This window comes from Polypterus senegalus, chromosome 11 (assembly GCF_016835505.1).
Source record: "Polypterus senegalus isolate Bchr_013 chromosome 11, ASM1683550v1, whole genome shotgun sequence".
Classification (NCBI taxonomy): domain Eukaryota; kingdom Metazoa; phylum Chordata; class Cladistia; order Polypteriformes; family Polypteridae; genus Polypterus; species Polypterus senegalus.
The window spans coordinates 157,806,310-157,828,606 of record NC_053164.1 but is presented as its reverse complement, the minus strand read 5'-3'; the positions used below and the strand labels follow the sequence as shown (position 1 = coordinate 157,828,606).

General features: G+C 38.1%; 1 protein-coding gene across 1 annotated transcript; it reads right to left on the bottom strand.

Moving 5' to 3' along the window:
* Window positions 1-15,834: 15,834 nt before the first annotated feature.
* Window positions 15,835-16,737, bottom strand: LOC120538631 (galanin receptor 2b). Its single transcript, XM_039768019.1, has one exon. The coding sequence runs from the start codon at window positions 16,735-16,737 to the stop codon at window positions 15,835-15,837; it is 903 nt and encodes a 300-aa protein (XP_039623953.1).
* Window positions 16,738-22,297: the final 5,560 nt, after the last annotated feature.

Genomic DNA, 22,297 nt, shown 5'->3' with positions numbered 1-22,297 from the left:
TTGAGCCTCTTCTTTCTCCCGACTGGCTCACCAAATTATGCTGTGGAAAAAACTTCCCTCTATTTTCAAAAAAATCATTCTTGGAGACCAGATGAAAATACAGAAAGATTCTTCATTTACACATAGGTATGCACAAATGTCTCACTCCATGGAGTGAGCAATCGATAAAACAATTCATTTCCTTTTATACTTTTCTATTACCATTACCTAATTATCTAATACTTCATGTCATCTGACTCTTAATATGCAGAATTCTATCATCTTATCCAATCAACTACAGTCACCAGTAATTTTGTATACTGTACTTGTTGATTCCTCCATCATTCTAAACACTATAGGTGTGTCCTATGTAATTTTCCATTGATTTTATCACTGCTTCACAATAGAGGTGTTTGGGCTTTCTTACTAGTGTATAAATGGTGCGTACGCACAGAAATGTTGTGTAAGAACGTTTCCACGTTTCAAATCGCGATGTAAAAACCTAAACTTGGCGTAAAGCCACACACATTTCCACGATACTTCATACCCAGTCGTACACCAGTTCTCCGCTTGGTTTTGCAGACTGGCGGCACCCAGTGTCAAAGCAGTGCTACTGTTCCTGTGTGGTTATCCTTTCTTTTTTAGATCAACATCCCTGACGCGGCTTTATAAATACACTGAAATTAACCGCATATTGTTTATTAGTTTAATGCATCTGATTGTAATTAACCAGTAATAATATAATGGTCCACGGAATGGTCAAGCTATTCTAAATTGGAGAGATTCCAAAGGACTGGAAAATGGCAAATATCATCCCATTATATAAAAAGGGTGACAGGGCAGATCCAAGCAACTATAGGCCAGTAAGCTTAACAAGCATCACAGGAAAATTAATGGAAGGAATTATTAAGGATAAGATTGAGCAACACATGACAAGGACAGGAGTTATTCTGAACAGTCAGCATGGGTTCAGAAGGGGGAGGTCGTGTTTTACTAACATGTTGGAATTCTATGGGGAGGCAACAAAAGGATACGATCAAAGTGGAGCTTATGATATTATTTATCTGGACTTTCAGAAAGCATTTGATAAGGTGCCACATGAGAGGTTGGGCATCAAGTTAAAAGAAGTGGGAATTCAGGGTGATGTTTTTAGATGGGTGCAGAATTGGCTCAGACACAGGAAGCAGAGGGTGATGGTGCGAGGAACCTCATCAGAACTGGCCGATGTTATGAGTGGTGTTCCACAGGGGTCAGTGCTAGGGCCGCTGCTATTTTTAATATATATAAATGATTTAGATAGGAATATAAGTAACAAGCTGGTTAAGTTTGCAGATGATACCAAGATAGGTGGATTAGCAGATAATTTGGAATCCGTTATATCATTACAGAAGGACTTGGATAGCATACAGGCTTGGGCAGATTTGTGGCAGATGAAATTTAATGTCAGTAAATGTAAAGTATTACACATAGGAAGGAAAAATATTAGGTTTGAATACACAATGGGCGGTGAAAAATCGAGAGTACACCTTATGAGAAGGATTTAGGAGTCATAGTGGACTCCAAGCTATCAACTTCCAAACAGTGTTCAGAAGCCATTAAGAAGGCTAACAGAATGTTAGGTTATATAGCACGATCTGTGGAGTACAAGTCCAAGGAGGTTATGCTCAACCTTTATAATGCACTGGTGAGGCCTCATCTTGAGTACTGTGTGCAGTTTTGGTCTCCAGGCTACAAAAGGACATAGCAGCACTAGAAAAGGTCCAGAGAAGAGCGACTAGGCTGATTCCAGGTCTACAGGGGTTGAATTATGAGGAAAGATTAAAAGAGCTGGGCCTTTACAGTTTAAGCAAAAGAAGATTAAGAGGTGACATGATTGAAGTGTTTAAAATTATGAAGGGAATTAGTACAGTGGATCGAGACTTGTATTTTAAAATGAGCTCATCAAGAACACGGGGACACAGTTGGAAACTTGTTAAGGGTAAATTTCGCACAAACATTAGGAAGTTTTTCTTTACACAAAGAACGATAGACACTTGGAATAAGTTACCAAGTAGTGTGGTAGACAGTAAGATGTTAGGGACTTTCAAAACTCGACTTGATGTTTTCTTGGAGGAAGCAAGTGGATAGGACTGGCGAGCTTTGTTGGGCTGAATGGCCTGTTCTCGTCTAGATTGTTCTAATTCTAATTCTAATTCTAAATACAATAGCTGCTTTAGCATTGTTACTCTCACTGCACCTTATTCTTCTTTCAGCTGCTCTCGTTAGGGGTTGCCACAGCGGATCATCTTTTTCCATATTACTCTCACTGCACCACTCAAGAGTATTTATATCACTGTATCTGAGTGAGGAATCAAAGATCTACAGAAGCTAAAAAAGAGAATTATCGGTATACAGCATCAATCATACACTGCCTCAGCCATGCTGTCTATTGAACTGTTTTCACACGGCAAACGTTTCAAAGCCTTTCCTGTACGGACCTTGCGGTTCAGAAAGAGTTTCATCCCAAGAACTATAAATGCACTCAATCAAGTGGTCCTTGTAGAACTGTCTGTACTTATAAGTACATTTACCTCACTGTAAACTTGCACAACAGTTACAATATTGCACAACCTGAGGCACTTCATAAAGGACATATTTACATATGATGACAATATCATTTTTAGGATGAAATGCAGCAAAATATGTTTATTATATTATACAGATAAAACTTTAACTTAATTTAAATAATCTATATTGTCAATAATTAAACGTGCTAGGACACGCTATTAGCTTGCGCTCCATTCATGGATTGTTCCTGCCTCGCGCTGTATTCTTACAGGGACTGGCGTGACACTGGAAGGATAGGTGGATAGAATAATTAAACATGTACTATGAAGGTATTTCAATGTTCCTTAAAAGTTTTGAAGAAACGCGTTCTAAGCTAAGCTACATATGGCTTAACGTCTATTACAGAGCTGGTTGTGTGGCGATTGGGTATTTGGAGAAAGAAAAGTAAGGACAGGAATTGGAGGTTAGTACATTTGAAAGAGACGGTACTTCTGTAGTAAAGCATTTCATCGAAGGTCGCGCATGGCGCAGCAAGCATCTGAGACATGAACAATCACTGTGCCACCGTGTTCCCATGTTTAATAACATCAAATGATATCACGTATACATCTCCGTATTTTAATTATTCAGAGAGCTGTAATATTACACATGTAATGGATTCTGTGTCCTGTCGGAGGAAGGGAAAGCAGGTTTAAGAAACACGTAGTGATTCACACACATCGAGCACATAGAAGATCAAATACTAAACAAAGCATTTCACTTGCTACTTTAGTTAGGATGGGATTTGAGAAACTAATAAATTAAACAATTTTAAGATGATGTTTATGATGTTTTACTTTAATGACAAAATAAACTACGTGATTAAAGTGGAAATTTTGAGAGTAAAGTTGACATTTCATGCCTTTTTCCCACCGTGTGCCTATTTTTTTTTTTTCTCTGTACTCTAATAAGCTTTCGTATGACACTCAGCCGGTGGACTACGACTCACCTTTTCACGGTGACTTTGATATGTGACAACTTCTTTTTTATTATGGGCACTGTGCGACTTTGTGAACTTTCGAGTTTCAAGTTTCTCCAACACGCTATGTCACTCAATCGACTTCCTTTTGTTGTTTATACCACTGTTTAAACCAACAAATAGTATGTTTTTCCTTGCCTCCACTTGGTATTCGCTGAAATTCTTATATTTTTCCCCATTCTTTTCCCATTGTCTTTTCACAGAAGGCTGATCTTTATGGCTATTTATATTGATTTGCATATTCAAAGAGACGTAATTCTGGGAGGAGTTGGGGCGGGACAGCAGGCGCGTGCACGAGCGTTACTTTTCACGCTGACCGGGATTTATGTAGCGGAAGAATGTGGAAGTTGGTGAACGCACAGATTCCTGCATCTGGAACATTTTGGCTTTTGTGCTTACGTCATGTTATAGTGCGAATTCTACACACGGCGTTATGCATGAGGCCCCAGGTAACTAGTACAATTACAAACAAGATGTTCAGTATCTCTGTTTTCCCAGGTAATCACACCAGATCACATCAGTGCTGTTTAACTCACTCAATGCCGGCCTTCATGAGCCATGATCAGGATGTGTGATTGGAAGCAGCAAGGAATGACTGTTTGAGTTCCACTGGCTACATAAAATTCATTCCCACAGTTACAATTCAGCTTGTATTCTGTAGTATTGAGACAATTCCTCAGAAATTATAGAGGGCCAAACTATATGAATGAAAGACCACAGCAGAGTACAGGGGTCATGTTCAGAGGTTTGTTGAAACTCCTGTAAAGAGACAGGGGCTCAATGTGAAGAGTGGAGATCATTTGAACAAGTTCTGGTTCATTGCTGTCAGGTCCTGGGTCTGTTGTGGAGCAGGGAAAAGTCCAGGACAGCAGATCTGCCACTACATTTTCATGGCCAGGAATGAACTATAATGTAAAATTATACTGCTGCAGAATTTCCAACCAGTGGTAAATCCTAAGGGTCTTGTGCCCAGTGCCAGGCTTGAGGCGGACGTGCTGAGGCTTGAGACATGCTGACGTGAACTTTGCAAATGCAAGAGGCTGCTGAGAGTTTATGGTGTTTTCTGTGGTGTGAGTTAAATAAAAAAAATACATTTTGCTCTTAAAAACTTGGGTTTTGGTTGCCGACAAGGAACCGTGTGGTAATTTTTAAAGCTTTTTACCCCTTAGAAGGTTTTTTTTTTTTTTTCACCCACACAAGAACAAAAGTAGCTGGGTGTTATGAGGTGTGCTTGGAAAAGTTACTTTTACTTGTACGTGTACTTGTTCTTGTTATCTGTATTTGAACTAGCATCGGTGGTAGGGTAGAAAGTAGCAGTAACTGATATCGGCATTTGTAAGTAAATAACCATGTTGTTTTATCTTGGTAGAGTAGTATATATATTGCTCTACTTTCCCCTATTGTATTATTAATATGTAGCCTTAGAATGACTAATCTCACAGACGTACCATTGTATATAACTTATCCCCACCTTCCCTTCTATATCTATAACCTCAGGCAATTAGATGTAGTAAAAAGGCAAGCAGGAGTTAAGTTACACATAAAATAATGTATTACTGATAATATTCATAAATAATAACAAAATGCAAAGTACATTTGAATATTGGCAACCATACAACCTGATTATATGGTGATGTGTAATTCAGGTGGCACACAGACTTGTAGTTACTTAAAATGTCTCTAGTTAAAGCATCGTTGGTGCTCAGCTTTCAGCCAAATGCTGTTCAATATGTCTGCTGAGCTGTGCTCTTCATTGTGGTGTCTTCATCATCACAGGTTAGCAAGAGAGATGCTTCTTCATCATATGTTGGTTAGAGAGAGAGAATGTGGTTGAGCAAGCAGATTTATAGGTTTTCTGTCCAAACCCTCCAGCCAATCCAGACAGCCATATCTGAGACCAATGGGTGGAATAGATCATCTTATCTCCTGCCCCAAAACCATATGTTAAACATCCTGGCTTCTTTGCAGGGGGTTCAAAGACTTTAGCAGAGAAATACTCATCAAACTGGTTTAAGACACATCCCCCCAAATCCTGTCATAAAATTACAAAGAGACAGTCGTAAAAAGGGGGGTGGGGGCAAACACGAATACCTCTCAACTAAATTACCACTAAATTACATTAGTTTGCCTAAATTATAAATAAAGACATACAAAACATTTATCAAGTTATATGCAAAATCCCACATCACAACACACGTCATAACAGCAATTCCTTAGTTTAAAAGAAAAGAAAAAAGTCTGCGACTGACTTCAAAACAACAAGGGGTGAGGCTCTGCGGTGTGTAGGTAAACAGCCATCCTTCGGGCACAAGAGACTGTAGGAGCTGATAAGGTTGAAAAGTTTAATTTATTTATTTTAGATTGAACAGTTCTTAGCGGTCCAGAGGTAGAACAGTGGAGTACCTAATGCAACACTCTGTGTAGGCATTCATTATGGGCAGCTGAGTTGAGCTATACCCAGCAGTATCATCCAAACAGATGACCACCCCAGGAATTCTAGCAAAGATAGTAGACATCGCCTTCAGAAAACAGCTTGGAGCAGAGCTGAAGCCAAACGGGACACTAGTGTAACAAAACACCCCATTGTGTGTGACAAGAGCGGTTGAATCTCTGTGGAGAGGAGACTGCTGGTATGCCTAGTGAAGGTCCAATTTTGGAAAAACCTTAGAGCCATTTAACTGAAGTGGTAAGCTCCTCAGCAGTTGGTAGTGGGTATTTACCTGGTTTTACAGCTTTGTTCATGGTTTGAGGTTGATGCAGAGGCATAAACTGCATGTTTTTTTGTTTTGTTTTTTTTTAGCTATCACTAGGTTTGAGACTGAAGACAAGGCATTAACTAGTTCGGTGATGTCGGCCTCCAAAGGGTTGTGCAGTTCCATAGCTACACCCCCCTGGAGGGCCAAGGTAACTCAAATGTTCGATGACAGTGCGAATGGGAAGGATCAAGTATTGACTGGCAGTTAAAAGCTGAGAGAAAACTCAAACCTGTGAAAAGAGTGGGCCATTGCTGAAGATATGGTGAGCTGACAATGAGAACAGCTAAAGCCATAAGTGTCTAGGAGTGTAAATCCCAGAGTTGTAAATAAGTTCAGGCCTAACAAGTTGGCATCATGGCAGGCAACATGAAATATGAAGTCAGGCCAGTAGTTTTGACCATAACGTACAGGCAGGGAGAGTTTGCAGACTGTTTCAATTTTAACACTGCCATAACCACATAGTACAGCAGAGAGAGCAGTGAGAGTTAGGTGAGAGAAAAGCTGTTTGACAGTGGTCCATTTAAGCAGAGACATCGCCGCCCCAGTGTCCAACTGCAGAGAAAGACACACACTGCAAAGTATAAGTTTTAAAGGTGAGGACTGTTGAGATTGCTGAGTGAATGGTTGTTGAAGCAGTCTGAGTAGAAGGTGATTGTTGCATTTGATCTGAAGAAGCGGGAGCTGAGTGGTTAAGCTTCCTGCAGTTCTGGCACCTATGAGTATAACATTCTGTGGGGCAGCACAGAGTTCTAGACTTATGACCAGTGAAGCCACAGTTTCTGCAGTGCTGTCTAGAAACAGATTGGCACTGCCTCGTACAGTGAACATCACAGCTGTGATGAAAGGAAAGCCTTTCCCTGCTGGCAACCCAGTCTTCAGTCAGTTGTTTTGCTACAGGCTGGTGCTGAGCCAAAGAAATGGCAAGTCTAGTCATGAGTTTGGTGGCTTATTCAATTTGAAATTTCACAAGAATCGTATCATCTGGTGACATCAGTAGTCTTTCACAAACTTTATAGTTACTGGCATGTTCCGCTAGCTGATCCCTGACAAATTCATCTTGTAACTCACGGAACTTGCAAAATCTAGCTAAATCCCACAAATCAGCCATGAACTGATGGACTGACTCTCCTGGCTGCTGATGGTACTTTGAGGCCTAGAGAAATGAGATTCCAGGAGGCTCATCTATGCAGAATATCCAGCCAGAGCTCTGAAGGTTTTAAAGATGCATTGGCCTTCTGTGCCTAGGCAGTGTTTAAGTATTGCTGTTTCACTAGCATTGCTCACCACGTCCAGATGTCTAGACATACAGCTGTTAAGTAAGTCTCAAAAGATTCAATCCAGCAAGTCCGCCTAGCAATGCAAGGAATGCAGAAGGTGGTGGGAACGAAAGCTCCATCTTCATCACCAATGTTATATTGCTCAAATGAAGACAGCACAATGCTCAGTTTGCATGCAACAACCCTTTATTTGAGGCAGTACATTGCAAGTTTCACTAATGTATGCAAATATAGCATGAAACATGAAACTGTCACAAGCTGTGCAAATATAACAAGGAATGTTCGATCGCTTTTTAAGTTGAAAGAAGTGTCACATTTAATGGTGAGTTACAGCGAGTTCAGAGACTGTGGGACCTTTGTAAAAGGCAAAGTGGCTTCAATTACATATTTCAAGTGCTGTTAAACTGTGGTGGGGTTTCTTCTGATGCAATCATCCAATCACTTTCAGTATTCATTCCTCAGCATCTGAATGATACACACAGGGTTATTTACTGACAGGTATAGCTTATTTTTAATTTCTTTATAACTGTAGTGAAAGGTGAGGTATGTCGGTAAGTGTGTCCTGTGGCAGACTGGAACCCCATCCAATGCTGACTCCTGCTTTGCTCCTGATGTGACTACACACAGCCTAACAATTAGACCACATTTAAGGATTAAAAAAGTACAAGAAAAGGTGTTGTGACATAATATCATAAAACAGTACTTGCTGCACTTCTGTCATAAATGTTGTATTCTTATTCACAGTAACACCTCTGGTGTTTACTTGAACTGATCTTTTAACTATTTTGAGGCATAACCTCTATTCCATTGTTTAAAACTGATTAACCTAGGGAACAAAGCTGCTTGACTTGCTCATCCTTGCTGTACAAACTGGTGTGACTTTTGTCACCTTCACAGTCCACTGAAGGAGTTTTGTGGTTTTGCTCATTTTCAGGGTAATTCATTAAATTGCTCATCCTCTATGTTTTAAGTTATATACACGCTTTGACTTTATAATCTATTGTTAGTTAGTGACAACAGATTTTTAAATCATTTTTATTTTTTGTGTTATTTTTAAAATAAAATACTTGTCAGCTGCTGTCCATTGTTCCAGAAAATTATTGTTCTGGTGTTTTTTATTCCACAGGAAAACTGTTAATGATGTCCATTTTAAATGTATAAAGTCAAACTTAAAAAGTATCATGTAAAGGTGGAATATATAAAGCGAAGTCTGAAATATATAAGGTCAATTTTGAACATACAGATGCACCCTTACAGCTAATTGAAAAAGTGCCATATGCTTCCAGAAAAGTGATTAAATGAAAAGCAATTGTTCCATGTATACCTTCATGTCTTTGATATGTCAGTAAAGCAAAGCAAGTTTGAAAAAAGATAAAGTTTTTCTTGTTCTACAAAGATATTATAAAATGGCCTAGGCACATTTATTGATACCCCTAGAAAAAATAAAAAAAATAATTGAATTAGAGTGATTTTTCAAAACTAGCAGTTTTCTTTAATTAGTATCACACAAGTCTCAAATTGTGCAATTAGATTATTCGAACAATCTAGATGAGAACAGGTCATTCAGCCTTCCAGACTTATCTACTTAATTCTTCTAAAAAACACATCAAGTTTAGATTTGAAAGTTTCTAAAGTCTTACTGTCTACCATGCTACTTGGTAGATTATGGTGTGTTCATGGTTCTCTGTGAAAAATAAAAGCTTCATAATGTTTGTGCAAAAGTTATCCTTAACAAGTTTCCAACTGTGTCCCCGTGTTCTTGATGAATTTATTTTAAAATAACAGTCACAATCCACTGTACTAATTCCCTTCATAATTTTAAACACTTCCATCTTGTCACCTCTTAATCTTCTTTTGTTTAAACTGAAAAGGCTCAGCACTTTTAATCTTTTCTTCATTATTTATCCCCTGTAGCACTGGAATCTTCCTAGTCGCCCTTCTCTCAACCTTTCTAGTGCTGCTATGTCCTTTTTGTAGCCTGGAGACCATAACTGCACACAGTACTCCAGATGAGGCCTCAACCAGTGCATTATAAAGCTTGAGCATAACCCTCTTGGACTTGTACTCCACACACTGTGCTTTATAAAATAACATTGTATTTGCCTTCTTAATGGGAAGTTGGCAGCATTAGAGTCCACTACAACTCCTAAATCCTTCTCATAAGGTGTACTCTGGATTTTCATTGTGTATTCAAAGTTAACATTTTTACTTCCTATGTGTAATACTTCACATTTACTGACATTAAATGTAATCTGCCACAAATCTGTCCAAGTCCTTCTGTAATGATGTAACAGATTCCTAATTATCTGCCAATCCACCTATCTTGGTTACATCTGCAATCTTAACCAGCTTGTTACTTATAGCCCTATCTAAATCATTTATATATATTAAAAATAGCCTGTGGAACAGATTCGTTAACATCAGCCAATTATGATAAGGTTCCTCACACCATTCACACCACCTTCCTGTGTCTGAGCCAATTCTGGACTCATCTACAAATATCACCCTGAACTCCCACTTCTTTTAGTTTGATACCTGACCTCTCGCATGATACCTCAAATGCTTTCTGAAAGTCAAGATAAATTATATTATATGCTCCACTTTGAGCATGTTAGTAAAACTTGACCTCCCTCTTCTGAACCCATGCTGACTGTTCATAAAAACTGAACTTGCCATAGCTGCTCAATCTTATCCTTAATAATTCCATCCATTAATTTTCCTGTGATGCATGTTAAGCTCATTGACCTATAGTTTCTTGGATCTTCCTAGTCACCCTTTTTATATAATGGGATAATATTTGCTATTTTCTAGTCCTTTGGAATCTCCCCAGTGAGCAGTGATTTCCAAAAATATGTGCCAGGAGTTTATATGTGTACTTGCTAGCCTCCTTAAGAACTTGAGGGTAAATATTATCTGGTCTTGGTGATTTGTTTGATTTCAGCCTATTTAATCTGAGCAGTATTTCGCTCTCTACAATTTCCATGTCCTTTAGTACCTCCTTGGTAGTCCCATTTACTGCTGGGAAGTCATCCACTTCCTCACTCGTGAAGACCTCAGAAAAATTCAAGTTTAGAGCATCTGCAATTTCACTGTATCTTTTTATTCCCCTTCACTATTCCTGATGCACTTCACCTCCTCCTTGACTGTTCTTTTATTACTAAAATACTGAAAGAATCTCTTAGGGTCGTCTTTCGCCTTATCTGCTATATTCCTTTCCAACTATCATTTAGCTTCCCTAATAGCCTTCTTAATGGTGGCCCTCATGTTCTCATATGCCCTATGATTCACATTGGTGTTATTAGTTTTATATGCCTTACATGGCCTTATATGCAGCTTCTTTTTTAACTCTTTATTAACCCACTGCAAAGGTTTTTAAAATGACCAATAAATTCCACATTTATGGATGTGCCTGTTCTTCATTACAGGTAAAACATTTTTAAACCTGTTCCACTTCTCCTCGACTGTCTGCACACTTAAAAGCTTATCCTAGTCTATCCTCCTTAGACTTTGCTGCATCTGCTCAAAATTTGCCCTACGGAAGTTAAACGTAACAGTTTGAGTCTTTGTGTCTGCACTCTTACAGAACACTGAGAACTGTATTATATTATGGTCGCTTGACTCTAATGGTTCAGTCATCTCTACACCATCAGTTCTGTCTTGATTATTACATAATACTAAATCCAGACAAGCTCCAAACCCCATTTCGTTGCTTTAACATACTGAGTTAAAAAACAGTCACTGATCATTTCTAAAAACTCCTGCTCTTGTTCTCCTCCATTTGCAAGGTTATCCCAGTTAATACTCAGATAGTTAAAGTCCTCCATGACTATAATATCTTCCTGTAAACTTGTCTTTTTATTATTACTAAAACGTTGTGTGTTGAAATTACTGTCTTCATTGGGTGGTCTATAACACACTCCTAGAATAAGGCCTCTTTCCCTAATGCTTTCCAGGCGAAGCCACATGTCCTCACTAAGATGGGACTCATTGTCCTACTGAAGAGAACGTGCATTTAAATTCTGTTTGACATAAAAAGCAACCCCACCACCTTTTCCGTTCTGTCTGTCTTTCCTAAAAATGGGTTATACACATGTCAGTAAAGTAAAGCAAGTTTGAAAAAAGATAAAGTTTTTCTTGTTCTACAAAGATATTATAAAATGGCCTAGGCACATTTATTGATACCCCTAGAAAAAATTCAAAAAAATAATTGAATTAGAGTGATTTTTCAAAACTAGCAGTTTTCTTTAATTAGTATCACACAAGTCTCAAATTGTGCAATTAGATTATTCGAACAATCTAGATGAGAACAGGTCATTCAGCCTTCCAGACTTATCTACTTAATTCTTCTAAAAAACACATCAAGTTTAGATTTGAAAGTTTCTAAAGTCTTACTGTCTACCATGCTACTTGGTAGATCATTTCTAAAAACTCCTGCTCTTGTTCTCCTCCATTTGCAAGGTTATCCCAGTTAATACTCAGATAGTTAAAGTCCTCCATGACTATAATATCCTCCTGTAAACTTGTCTTTTTATTATTACTAAAAAGTTGTGTGTTGAAATTACTGTCTTCATTGGGTGGTCTATAACACACTCCTAGAATAAGGCCTCTTTCCCTAATGCTTTCCAGGCGAAGCCACATGTCCTCACTAAGATGGGACTCATTGTCCTACTGAAGAGAACGTGCATTTAAATTCTGTTTGACATAAAAAGCAACCCCACCACCTTTTCCGTTCTGTCTGTCTTTCCTAAAAATCATGTTATTTACCCAGTTTTCCGTTATTACTGTAATATTATAATTATGCTCTGCTACATACAACTCCAACTCTCTTGCCTTATTTTTGATACTTCTAGCATTAAGGCAAACTATTTTTAATGTGCTACTCCTTTTACATTTCAATGTTGGGTTAGAATTTACATTACTACATATTTTTATTTCTACACTGTGGTTTGTTCCTCTATGTATAGTTCCAAAGCTGGCCTTCCCTAAACTCCCTGACCCATTCCACCCCCAATCCCTTGGTTAAACAAACCTCAACTAGCCTACTCATGCTCCCCAATACATTGGTGATCTTACCTGTCGTGGCTGAATAGGTCCCATCTGTTGCAAAAGGAGTCCCAATACCCCATACACCCTTGTATCTTGCACCAAGTCTTTTTAATATTATCTGGACTGGTGTGTGGCAAGGCAGAACTTCAGAGAAGACTACCTTGTCAGTTCTGTTCCTTAGCCTGGCACCTAACTCTTTGAATTTGGATTGCAGAACTGACAGACTACCCTCATGTATATCATTTGTCCCAACATGGTCAATGACAACTGGATCCATCACCGCTCTGACCAAGAGCCTATCCACCCTTCCAGGGAGGTCCCCCATCTGTGCACCTGGAAGACAGCACACAGTGTGAGACTCTTTGTCTCTAGAGCAAACCTGCAATCCCCTTAATGATTGAGCCTCCAACTATCACTACCTCTCTCTTTCTGGGAACTGGTTTTGAGGTGGCCAATTTGGACTCCTCATACTTGCCAACTACCTCAGAATCATCAGAAACACCATCCAGCTCCTCAAGGACCTGAAAATGGTATGACAGTTATAATTCTGAGGTTGATGCCCCAGGAGAGTGTGTACCCTTTACCTTACACCTTGTTACTGTGACTCACATATCTCTACCTGTCTGATCTAGAATCTTCTTCCGCATCACCTTAGGGGTGCACACTGTCTCTCTAAAGGACACCTGGGCCAATTCTCTACTACAATGTAGGCCAGTTAACTCCTCCTCCAGTTTGCGACCCTGAGCTCGAGGTGCTGGATCAGCTTGTATCTCCTGCAGATGTAGCCCTCATAGACGACTGGCTCTTCCAAGCCATCATCTAAAAAGTCCAACATCCAACAGGCACTGGCCTCATTATTATAATTAGATTTATGATTACTAAAACTGCCTTAACTTTTTATTTTAATTAATATTAAATGATTTAACTGTAATGGTAAAATAAAAAATTTAAGCCAAAGAAAAGAGATTAGAGAACTGCTACAGCTATTTTACACCTTCTGTCCCCTTAAACTCCTGTAATGTTTTCCCTCTCAACTGCCTGCTGTTTGTCCTTCTGTGAGGTTAACTTTACTTTTCTCTGTCTGTTTTTCTAACTGCGCTCCTCTTATTCTTTACTTAAAAGCTCTCCACTCGCACTGTTTATATTAATAATAATAATAATACATTTTATTTATATAGCACCTTTCCCATGTTCAAAGCACTTACAGAATATAAAAAAGATATTCCCCTGTATTAATGAACCCTTACGCTGTCTCGCACTTAACTGTTCTACCTCGGAACCGCTAAGAACTGTTCAATCTAAAATAAATAAATAATGAAATAAAACTTGCTTAGTTAATAGCTGCTGCTAGTTAATTTCTTACTGTCTTATCTGCTCATACAATCCTAACTTATGCACTGCTGAGCATTCCTCTTTATTGTTTTGAAGTTAGCTGTGGCCTTTTTTTTAAAACTGGGGAATCACTGTTTCAGTTACTTATTAACTATTTATTGCTATGACATGGTTGCTTACTTACAGATGTCGATTTTGGTTACTGCTGCTTTCCACCCTGCCTCCTCAATGCTAGTTCAAATACAGATAAGAGGAAGTACACATACAAGTTCAAATACCTTTTCCAAGTGCACCTCCAAATACCCAGCTACTTTTGCTCCTGTGCGGGTGAAAAAAAAGCAATAAATTGTTCTAAAGGAAAACAAAACTCTCAGCAACTCTCAGCTGCCTGTCTTGTTTGACAAGTTGACATCAGCACATCAGCAAGTCCTCCTCAGCCACAGCACCTCCTGCAATCAGTCATTCAGCCTATTTAATTGGAGAAAAGTAGTCCCTCTGCTTTTTGGTATCATTGCATGACTCACACTGAACATGGACCAGAAAAAGCAAAAGAGAAAATTATAGACAAGAGTGTTAAAGGCAAAGGCTATATGATAATCTCCAAGCAGCTTGATGTTCCAGTGACAACAGTTGCAAGTATTATTAAGTTTAAGCCCATGGGACTTTAGCCAACCTTCCTGGACACAGCCGTAAGATGAAAATCTACCCCAGAATGGGAAGAAAGGTAATGAGAATAGTTGACAGAAAGTCAGGAACAGCTTCTAAAGAGATATAAGCTGGACTCCATGGTCAAGGTCCATCAGTGTCTGACCGCACAGTTTGTTGCTTTTTTAGTGACATTTTGCTTAGTGGAAGAAAGCCCAGGAGGGCTCTGCTGTTGAAAGAAAAACAAAAATAAGCCAGACTGCAATTTGCTAAAATGCATAATGACAAGCTACAGTACTTCTGGGATAATGTCCTTTGGACAGAAGAAGCTAAGCTGGAGCTTTTATGTTGTCATATCAGTTCTGTGTCTATAGATGAAAATTTGAAGCTTTCAAAGAAAAGAACATCACACCGACTGTGAAACATGAATGAGTTTCATTTATATTTTGGTGCTACGTCTGGCATGGGGTTCCTTGGGTATGTGCAGTGAACAGTGAAATCTCAAAACCATCAAGACATTCTGGTGGGAAATGTACTGCCCAGTGTCAGAAAGCTGTGTTCCTGTCCCAGATCATGGATCCTCCAACATGATAATGACCCAAAACACACAGCTAAAAACTGAATGGCTAAGAATAAAGAATTGAAATATTCTGAAGTGGCCTATAGAAAGAACTGAAACATGCAGTCTGGAGAAGGTGCCCTTCAGACCTGACACAGCTGGAGCAGTTTGATCAGTAAGAATGAATAAGTGCAGAAGTCTAATTGACAGCTACAGGAATCATGGAATTATTTGTTTTGGTTGCCTCTAAAGGTTGGACTCTGAGGTCTGTCTGGAAAGTATCAAGCCATGTAATATGAAAAATAGATGCATTTATCGAAGAAGGTGCAAGATACAAGAAACATTTGTACATAGGACTATGATGCCTCAGTCCCCTTCAAAGCAGACACCTTGGTACCTCAGATAGTTCTCCCAGTGTCTGTTCTACTGTTCAAAACACTCTGTAAAATCCTTTGTTGGAATCACCATCAACTGCCTTGTCATATTTTCCTGAATCTCATAGGCTGTCTATCTATCTATCTATCTATCTATCTATCTATCTATCTATCTATCTATCTATCTATCTATCTATCTATCTATCTATCTATCTATCTATCTATCTATCTGTCTATCGGGATTCTACCCATTCATTTCTTACACAGTAGCATTTGTTTTTCCACTTCTCCTCTCATACAGTTATTCAGTGATGCTGATAATCTGTGGCTGTACTTTAGTTTTGCTGCAGTTAAGAAGCCAGCTGACTTTGATATGCCGATACCTTTTTGACAGGAGGACATACAGGACAGGATTAACACAAGGATGAAGGTACTGTAGAACAGTGCAGATAAAGTAGAATGTATCCCAGACCGTGCTGTGACAATATAATCCAAGATAGACGCATAACTCCAACATATATCCCGGTAGCCAACATACTGAGAATGTGGCAGCAGCAAGGAAAATCATGATGGAAGCTCTGCGAGTGTTCCTGGAACTTACCCTGGACATCATTGGACTTTTGTGAAGAAATTTCGCCAATCGTATGTAATTGAAGGTAATCACTAACATGGGAAATAAGTAATAGAATGTAAACTGTCCCAGAACCACCTGGTAGTGATGTTCATGCAAAGTGGGTAAGCAGAAGGTAACATTCATTCCAGTTTCATTCGTGGCAAAAATCCTAAGGGGAAAGCTAATAAAAAAGCTGAGTGCCCAGACTAAAAACAGCATGAAAATGACAAAGTTAATTTCTGGTGGTTGGTGAGGCTTGATGATTATCATGGCTCTAGCAAATGAAACCGCACATAGAGAATAGGTGCTGGCTGCCAAGGAAAAAGCTAAAAAGAACTGGTAGATCTTACAAAAAGTGTCTCCAAGGGACCAGTTACGGTAAATGGAAATGTATATGGTGAATGGTAACAGTAAAAGGTTAAGAAAGTCTGCCAGTGCCATATTTAACAGGATGAGATCCAAACAGTTTTTGTGCAATGAGTTAAATCGAGCAAAGAGGGAGAACACAAGAATATTGGCACAGAATCCAATTCCTAGAATTAAGCCGCATGTTGAGGCAAATATGAGACCATAATTCACAAGACTCTGCATTTCTCACACTCTTCTGTAGTTTGTTCTTCTCAATGCACTCTTCCTGCAAATGGATAATTGAAAAATTAGTTAGATTAAAATTGAAATTTCACTTTAGAGAATTAAATTTTGTAGCTATTGATGTGTATATTATTAATGACATGCTTTGTTAATTTTCAATAATTCAAACCCATACAAATTATAAATAAATTCATTAACACTCGTTCATCCATCCATTTCTAAACCTGCTCTTTTCAATTAATGTTCATTAGAGCAGAAGCATTGGGCAAGAGAAAACACTCAATAATTCATTACATCTATGTAGCATTACAAAAAATGACAGGATTTGCTATGGCAGAACTTTAGTATTTCAAAAAAAATTTAGTTTATATCACATTAAACATATAGATCGATAGATAGATAGATAGATTCTTACCTTAGATTTGTCTCTAAACAAAGCAAACAACAATATGTATTTAAGTATGAAGGATATCTATTTTAAGAAAATGTACATTTCATTTTAAAACAAAATTACCTGCGCACTGAATAGCTTTTTAGTTTCCTTTGACCAAACTGTAATGTCTTTTGCTGTTCCTCATGAGTAAATGTGCTCTTTATAAGGTGCACCATATACATTAGGCGACACTCCATTTAACCCACTAATGTTTCCGAAAGATAAACAAACGGTAGCTGTTAAGAGATTAGTTCTGCCTTGCTACATATGAAAAGGAACAAAAATCAAACTGTCCTGATGCCCTTTCCCCCACCCATCAGGGTTGAGTGAGTACACACTAGCAGCCATCTTCGAGATAATGCTTGCTACCATGGTGTTAATATTTGCTTAATTCACCTAAGTATTGTACTGGGCATATCATACACACTTGCACTTTCAGAGACATAGTATTATAAAATATTAAACATGATGCTGTCATTTCATGGCACTGAAAATAAATTATAAGAAAACTGTATTTGGATCATAAATAAAAAAATGTGGCCATTTTATTATACATGCAGAGAGTGGTAACATAAGCAGTACAATAACTAATCTGCCTCTGTGTCCATTCAATTCCTAGATCTGTTCTGCTAATTATAGGCTGATGGGGTTACCAACAAATGTCCTGTTAGTTGTATGGACAAGGCAAGAACCACCCTTGGATGGGAATAGAATTAAAGAAGAAAGAAAAAAAAAACTTTTAGCTTGGCTAAAGATAAGAGAGCACTAACAGTGAGACCTTACACAGGTGTAATAATGTTGGTATAAAGGTGTCCCAGTAGTGTTTCAAGACATGCTTCTGCTGAGTAACTCATTTACTGAAAGTACTTAAAGCTAGTTGTGAAAATTGTATATTCAGGATTGTTCATAATGACACATAGTTTTGTCTTCATTCTCTTTTTCACTACTATGTCCAGGAGGTCTCATAACTCAGCCTGCCAACAAATTAGCTTGTTGATTTGGTGGGCCTCTTTGAAGTGATGTTACCAGGCCAGCACAACATAGCATAGAAAACTGCACTGGACATCACATAGTTATGGAAGATGTGAAGGATGTCACTACTCACATTAAAGGAACACAGTCCACAGAGAAAAGGAACCTACTCTACCCTTTCTTAAAAGGTATTCCTCTGTATTATGAAACCAGTTCTGGCATGTCATTGAATAGACCCAATTGTATTTGTAGCAATACTCCACCATAACATCCACTCTCTGATTTGTGGCCAGGTATAGAGGCATTTTGATGCAGCAAAAGTCAATACGCAGTTCCTTGGTTTTACTGATGTTACGTTGCAGAAAATTCTCTTCTCTTCTCAGATAGGTGAAATCTTACATTCAAATCTTACACTGAAAATTTCCCTGATTGTTCCTCTGTCTCATGACACTTATTAAGATCCCCAATTAGTGAATGTGACGTGAAGTCTCATGTATAAATGGTGCATATGCACAAAATGTTGTGTATGGTTGTTTTCACACTTCCATCGCGATGTATAAAAGCTAAACTTGGTGTAAAGCCATGCACATTCTCATGCCAGCTCAATCCTTTGTGCACATAATTTTTCGGCTCCGTTTGAAAACTGGGGGCACCCAGCATCAAAGCAGTGCTACTGTTCCTGTGTGATTTCCCTGTATTTTTTAGATTCACATCCCTGACACAGCTTTATCAAATACACTGAAATTAACTGCGTATCATTTATTAGTTTAAGGTATCTGATTATAATCAACTTGTAACAATATATTGGTCCACAGAATGGTCAGACTATTCCAAATACCATAGCTGCTTTATTGTTGTTATTCTCAGTGCATCACTCAGAGTATTTTAACCCAATGTGTCTAAATGTGAAATCACAGCTCTACAGAAGCTGAACGGAAAGAGGATTATCGGGATACAGCATCTAGCACACACTGCCTCAGCCATGCGCACAGTCTATTTGAAAACGCTTCAGAGCCTTTCCTGTAGGGATCTCGCTGTTCAGAAACAGTTTCATCCTAAGAGCTCTAAGCGCACTCAATCATTCCATCAAGTGCTCCCAGTAGAACTGTTTGTATTTATAAGTAAATCTCCTTGTAACATACAATAACAATAAGGGAATTTAATTCAATAGAAGAGAGCATGTATTTAAAGATGATGATGACTGGCTTCTAAGGCGATTTAGATTTCCAAGTGCTATCTTCTTGGGGCTCTTGATATTTTTAAGATGAAATGCAGTAAAGTACGTTTATTACATTATACAGATGCATTTTTAACTTAATTTAAATAATGTATACTTTTAATAATCAAAAGTAAGGGTGTGGTGGCGCAGTGGTAGCGATTAGCTGGCTCCCCATTCAGGGATTGTTCCTGCCTAGCGCTGTATGCTTGCTGGGACTGGCGTGACCCTGGATGGACAGATGGATGGAATAATTAAACATGTACAATGAAGATATTTCAATGTTCCTTAAAAGTTTTGAAGAATTAGCGTTCTAAGCTTACAGATGGCTTGACATCTATTGCAGAACTGATTATGTAGCTATCGGTTACCTGCAGAAACAAAAGGAAGGACAGGAATTGGAGGTTAGTATGTTTGAAAGAGACAGTACTGCTGCAATAAATTAATTCATCGAGGGTTGTGCAGCAAGCATCTTGCAGGAAGCAGGAACAATCTCTAGACAGGGCTCCAGCTCATTGCTACCATTTCACCACTGTGCCCACATGTGTAATACATGCTTTAATTCCTATCATCATGAAAATAATATTAAGTATACATCTTAGTATTTAAATTGTTCAGAGAGCTGTAATATCATGAATGTAAAGTATTCTGTGTCCTGTTGGTGTAAGAGAAAGCCGGTTTAATGAGCACGTAGTGATTCACGCACATAGAGTACATAGAAGAACACATAGCATACAAAGCATTTAATGTGCTACTTTAGTTACGATGGGATTTGAAAAACTAGTACATTAAATGATTTTAAGATGAAGTTTATGACTTTCTACTTTAATGGCAAAAGTTGACATTTTTTTTCCCATTGTGTTCCTACTTTGTTTTCTTTTCTCTGTACCTTAATATGCTTCCATATGACACTCAGACAGTGGGCTACAACTCACCTTTTTACGGTGAATTTGATATCTGGCCATTTTTTTTTTATTTCATGCACTCTGTGGCTTTCTTGAACTTGAACTTTCGAGTTTCTCCACCATTCTGTCACTTGATTAACTTTTTTCTATTTTTTTATACCAATACTTAAACCAACCAATAGTATGTTTTTCCTTGCCTCCACTTGGTATTTGTTGAATTTCTTCTTTTCCCCCTGTGCTTCTGCCATTTTCTTTTCACAGAACGCTGAACATAAGGGGCTATTTATATTGATTTACATATTCAAAGAGTCATAATTCTGGGAGGAGTCGTGGTGGGGCAGCAGGTGTGTGCACGTGCGTTACTTTTCATGCTGACCTTGATTTATATAACGTGGAAGTTGGAGTAAGCACATATTTATGCATCTGGAGATTTTTGTGCATACCTACATTTTTCTTTTTATCTGTACGTCATGTTTTAGTGTGAATTCTATGCACTGTGTTACACATTAAGTGTTATATTTATAGTCCTGTGTGTATAGGGTGAAGAGAAAAGGAGGCAGGGCCATTCCTTGTGGTGCTCCAGTTTTGCTCACATCCAAGACAGAGACACTGTCCTTGAGTCTCACAAACTGAGGTAATGGGTTACATTCACCCATATCTCCACACTGCATTATACCAGCTGAATTTAGAGTTGATAGTAATCTTTTGGATATAAGATGAGAAACCCAACAGGAAGAGTGTGCTAGCTTAATACAAACATAAGTTTGGAATCAAACCCATATCTCTAGATCTGCAAGACAACAACACTAACCACTGCCACTAACCATGCAGTCTGGCAACTTGAATTATGGTAAAATTGTTATGGTCATCTATGCAACCTGGGATCCCTCACATGCTACAAGAGCAGCTTTCTGTTTTTCCACCATCCCTTCTTTTCTGCTTTTCTTCCAAATCTGACAGTTTTTATTCCAGTTGACCTCATTGAACCAGGAATTTGAACTCTTCTGCTCCTGGTATGATTTAGCTATACGTAATCCAACATGGGGCCACCACAAAAGGGCAGGCAACTACCTGGCAGAACAAAACCATAATTGGCAAGAATGTAGTGTATTATACAGTAATGTGTCTTTAATTTATTAAGTAATAAATCATATATTGCTTGGCAACACAACTAAATGAATTATGCAGCTTGTCTAGAGACAGACATACTGTTTTTTTGATATTTCAACTTATTCAGAAAATAATATTTTGTTTCAGCCTGACTCTTAGTGCTATATTAGATCTTTATTAGTAGAGTTCTCTGTATTCAAAAACTTACAGTATTTATTTGTTTGTTTGTTTGCTATTTTCAGCCAACTGAGCTTTTTTCCTGCATTTCAGATTTCATTTCTGATGTTATCATCATGTGAACTCTTGTCTAGCTCTATTCAGATAATGCGGTGACTATAAATTAAATTTTTCAACTTTCAAATGGGTACCACAGAGTTTTGCATTCTGGCAGTCAAATATCAAAAAGCCAAAATAAATCAATAAAAAGACAGAATAGCCTAGGTAAACAGTAAACAGCAGCTTTATGACATATAATAATAATAATAATAATAATAATAATATATTTTTTCTGTAGAGTTAATTCAGATATATTGTGGCATGAACAAGAGTTCCTAAGACCAACAAAATGTATATTCAGTCCTTTTGTCTTTTTGCACCTTGCAGTTGGCTTTAAAGCTTCTATTTAGTTAAAAAAAAATAGCAAGCAATCACAGTGATGAGATACAGATTGGAATGAAATCCCTCCAGGCTCCCCAGGAGCAAAAGTGAGCTACCAAATGAGGTATTACTTGCACCGTTGGTTTCCATATGAAGCTGTTAAATTAAAATCAGATGTTTCCCTCCTGTTAAGTTATTACAGAAAAGTTCATTTGACATGGGCTGTATAAAATTATTTATATTTCTGTACTTTGCACCAGTTCTTAAAGCCATTATAGTAAGGCTTTAGTGTTTGAGTAATTAAGAATAGGGCTGTGAAAGCACTAT

What these genes read in the sequence shown, in the direction of transcription:
- LOC120538631 (XM_039768019.1), bottom strand. Translation starts at nt 16,737, where the DNA reads ATGCAGAGTCTTGTGAATTATGGTCTCATATTTGCCTCAACATGCGGC.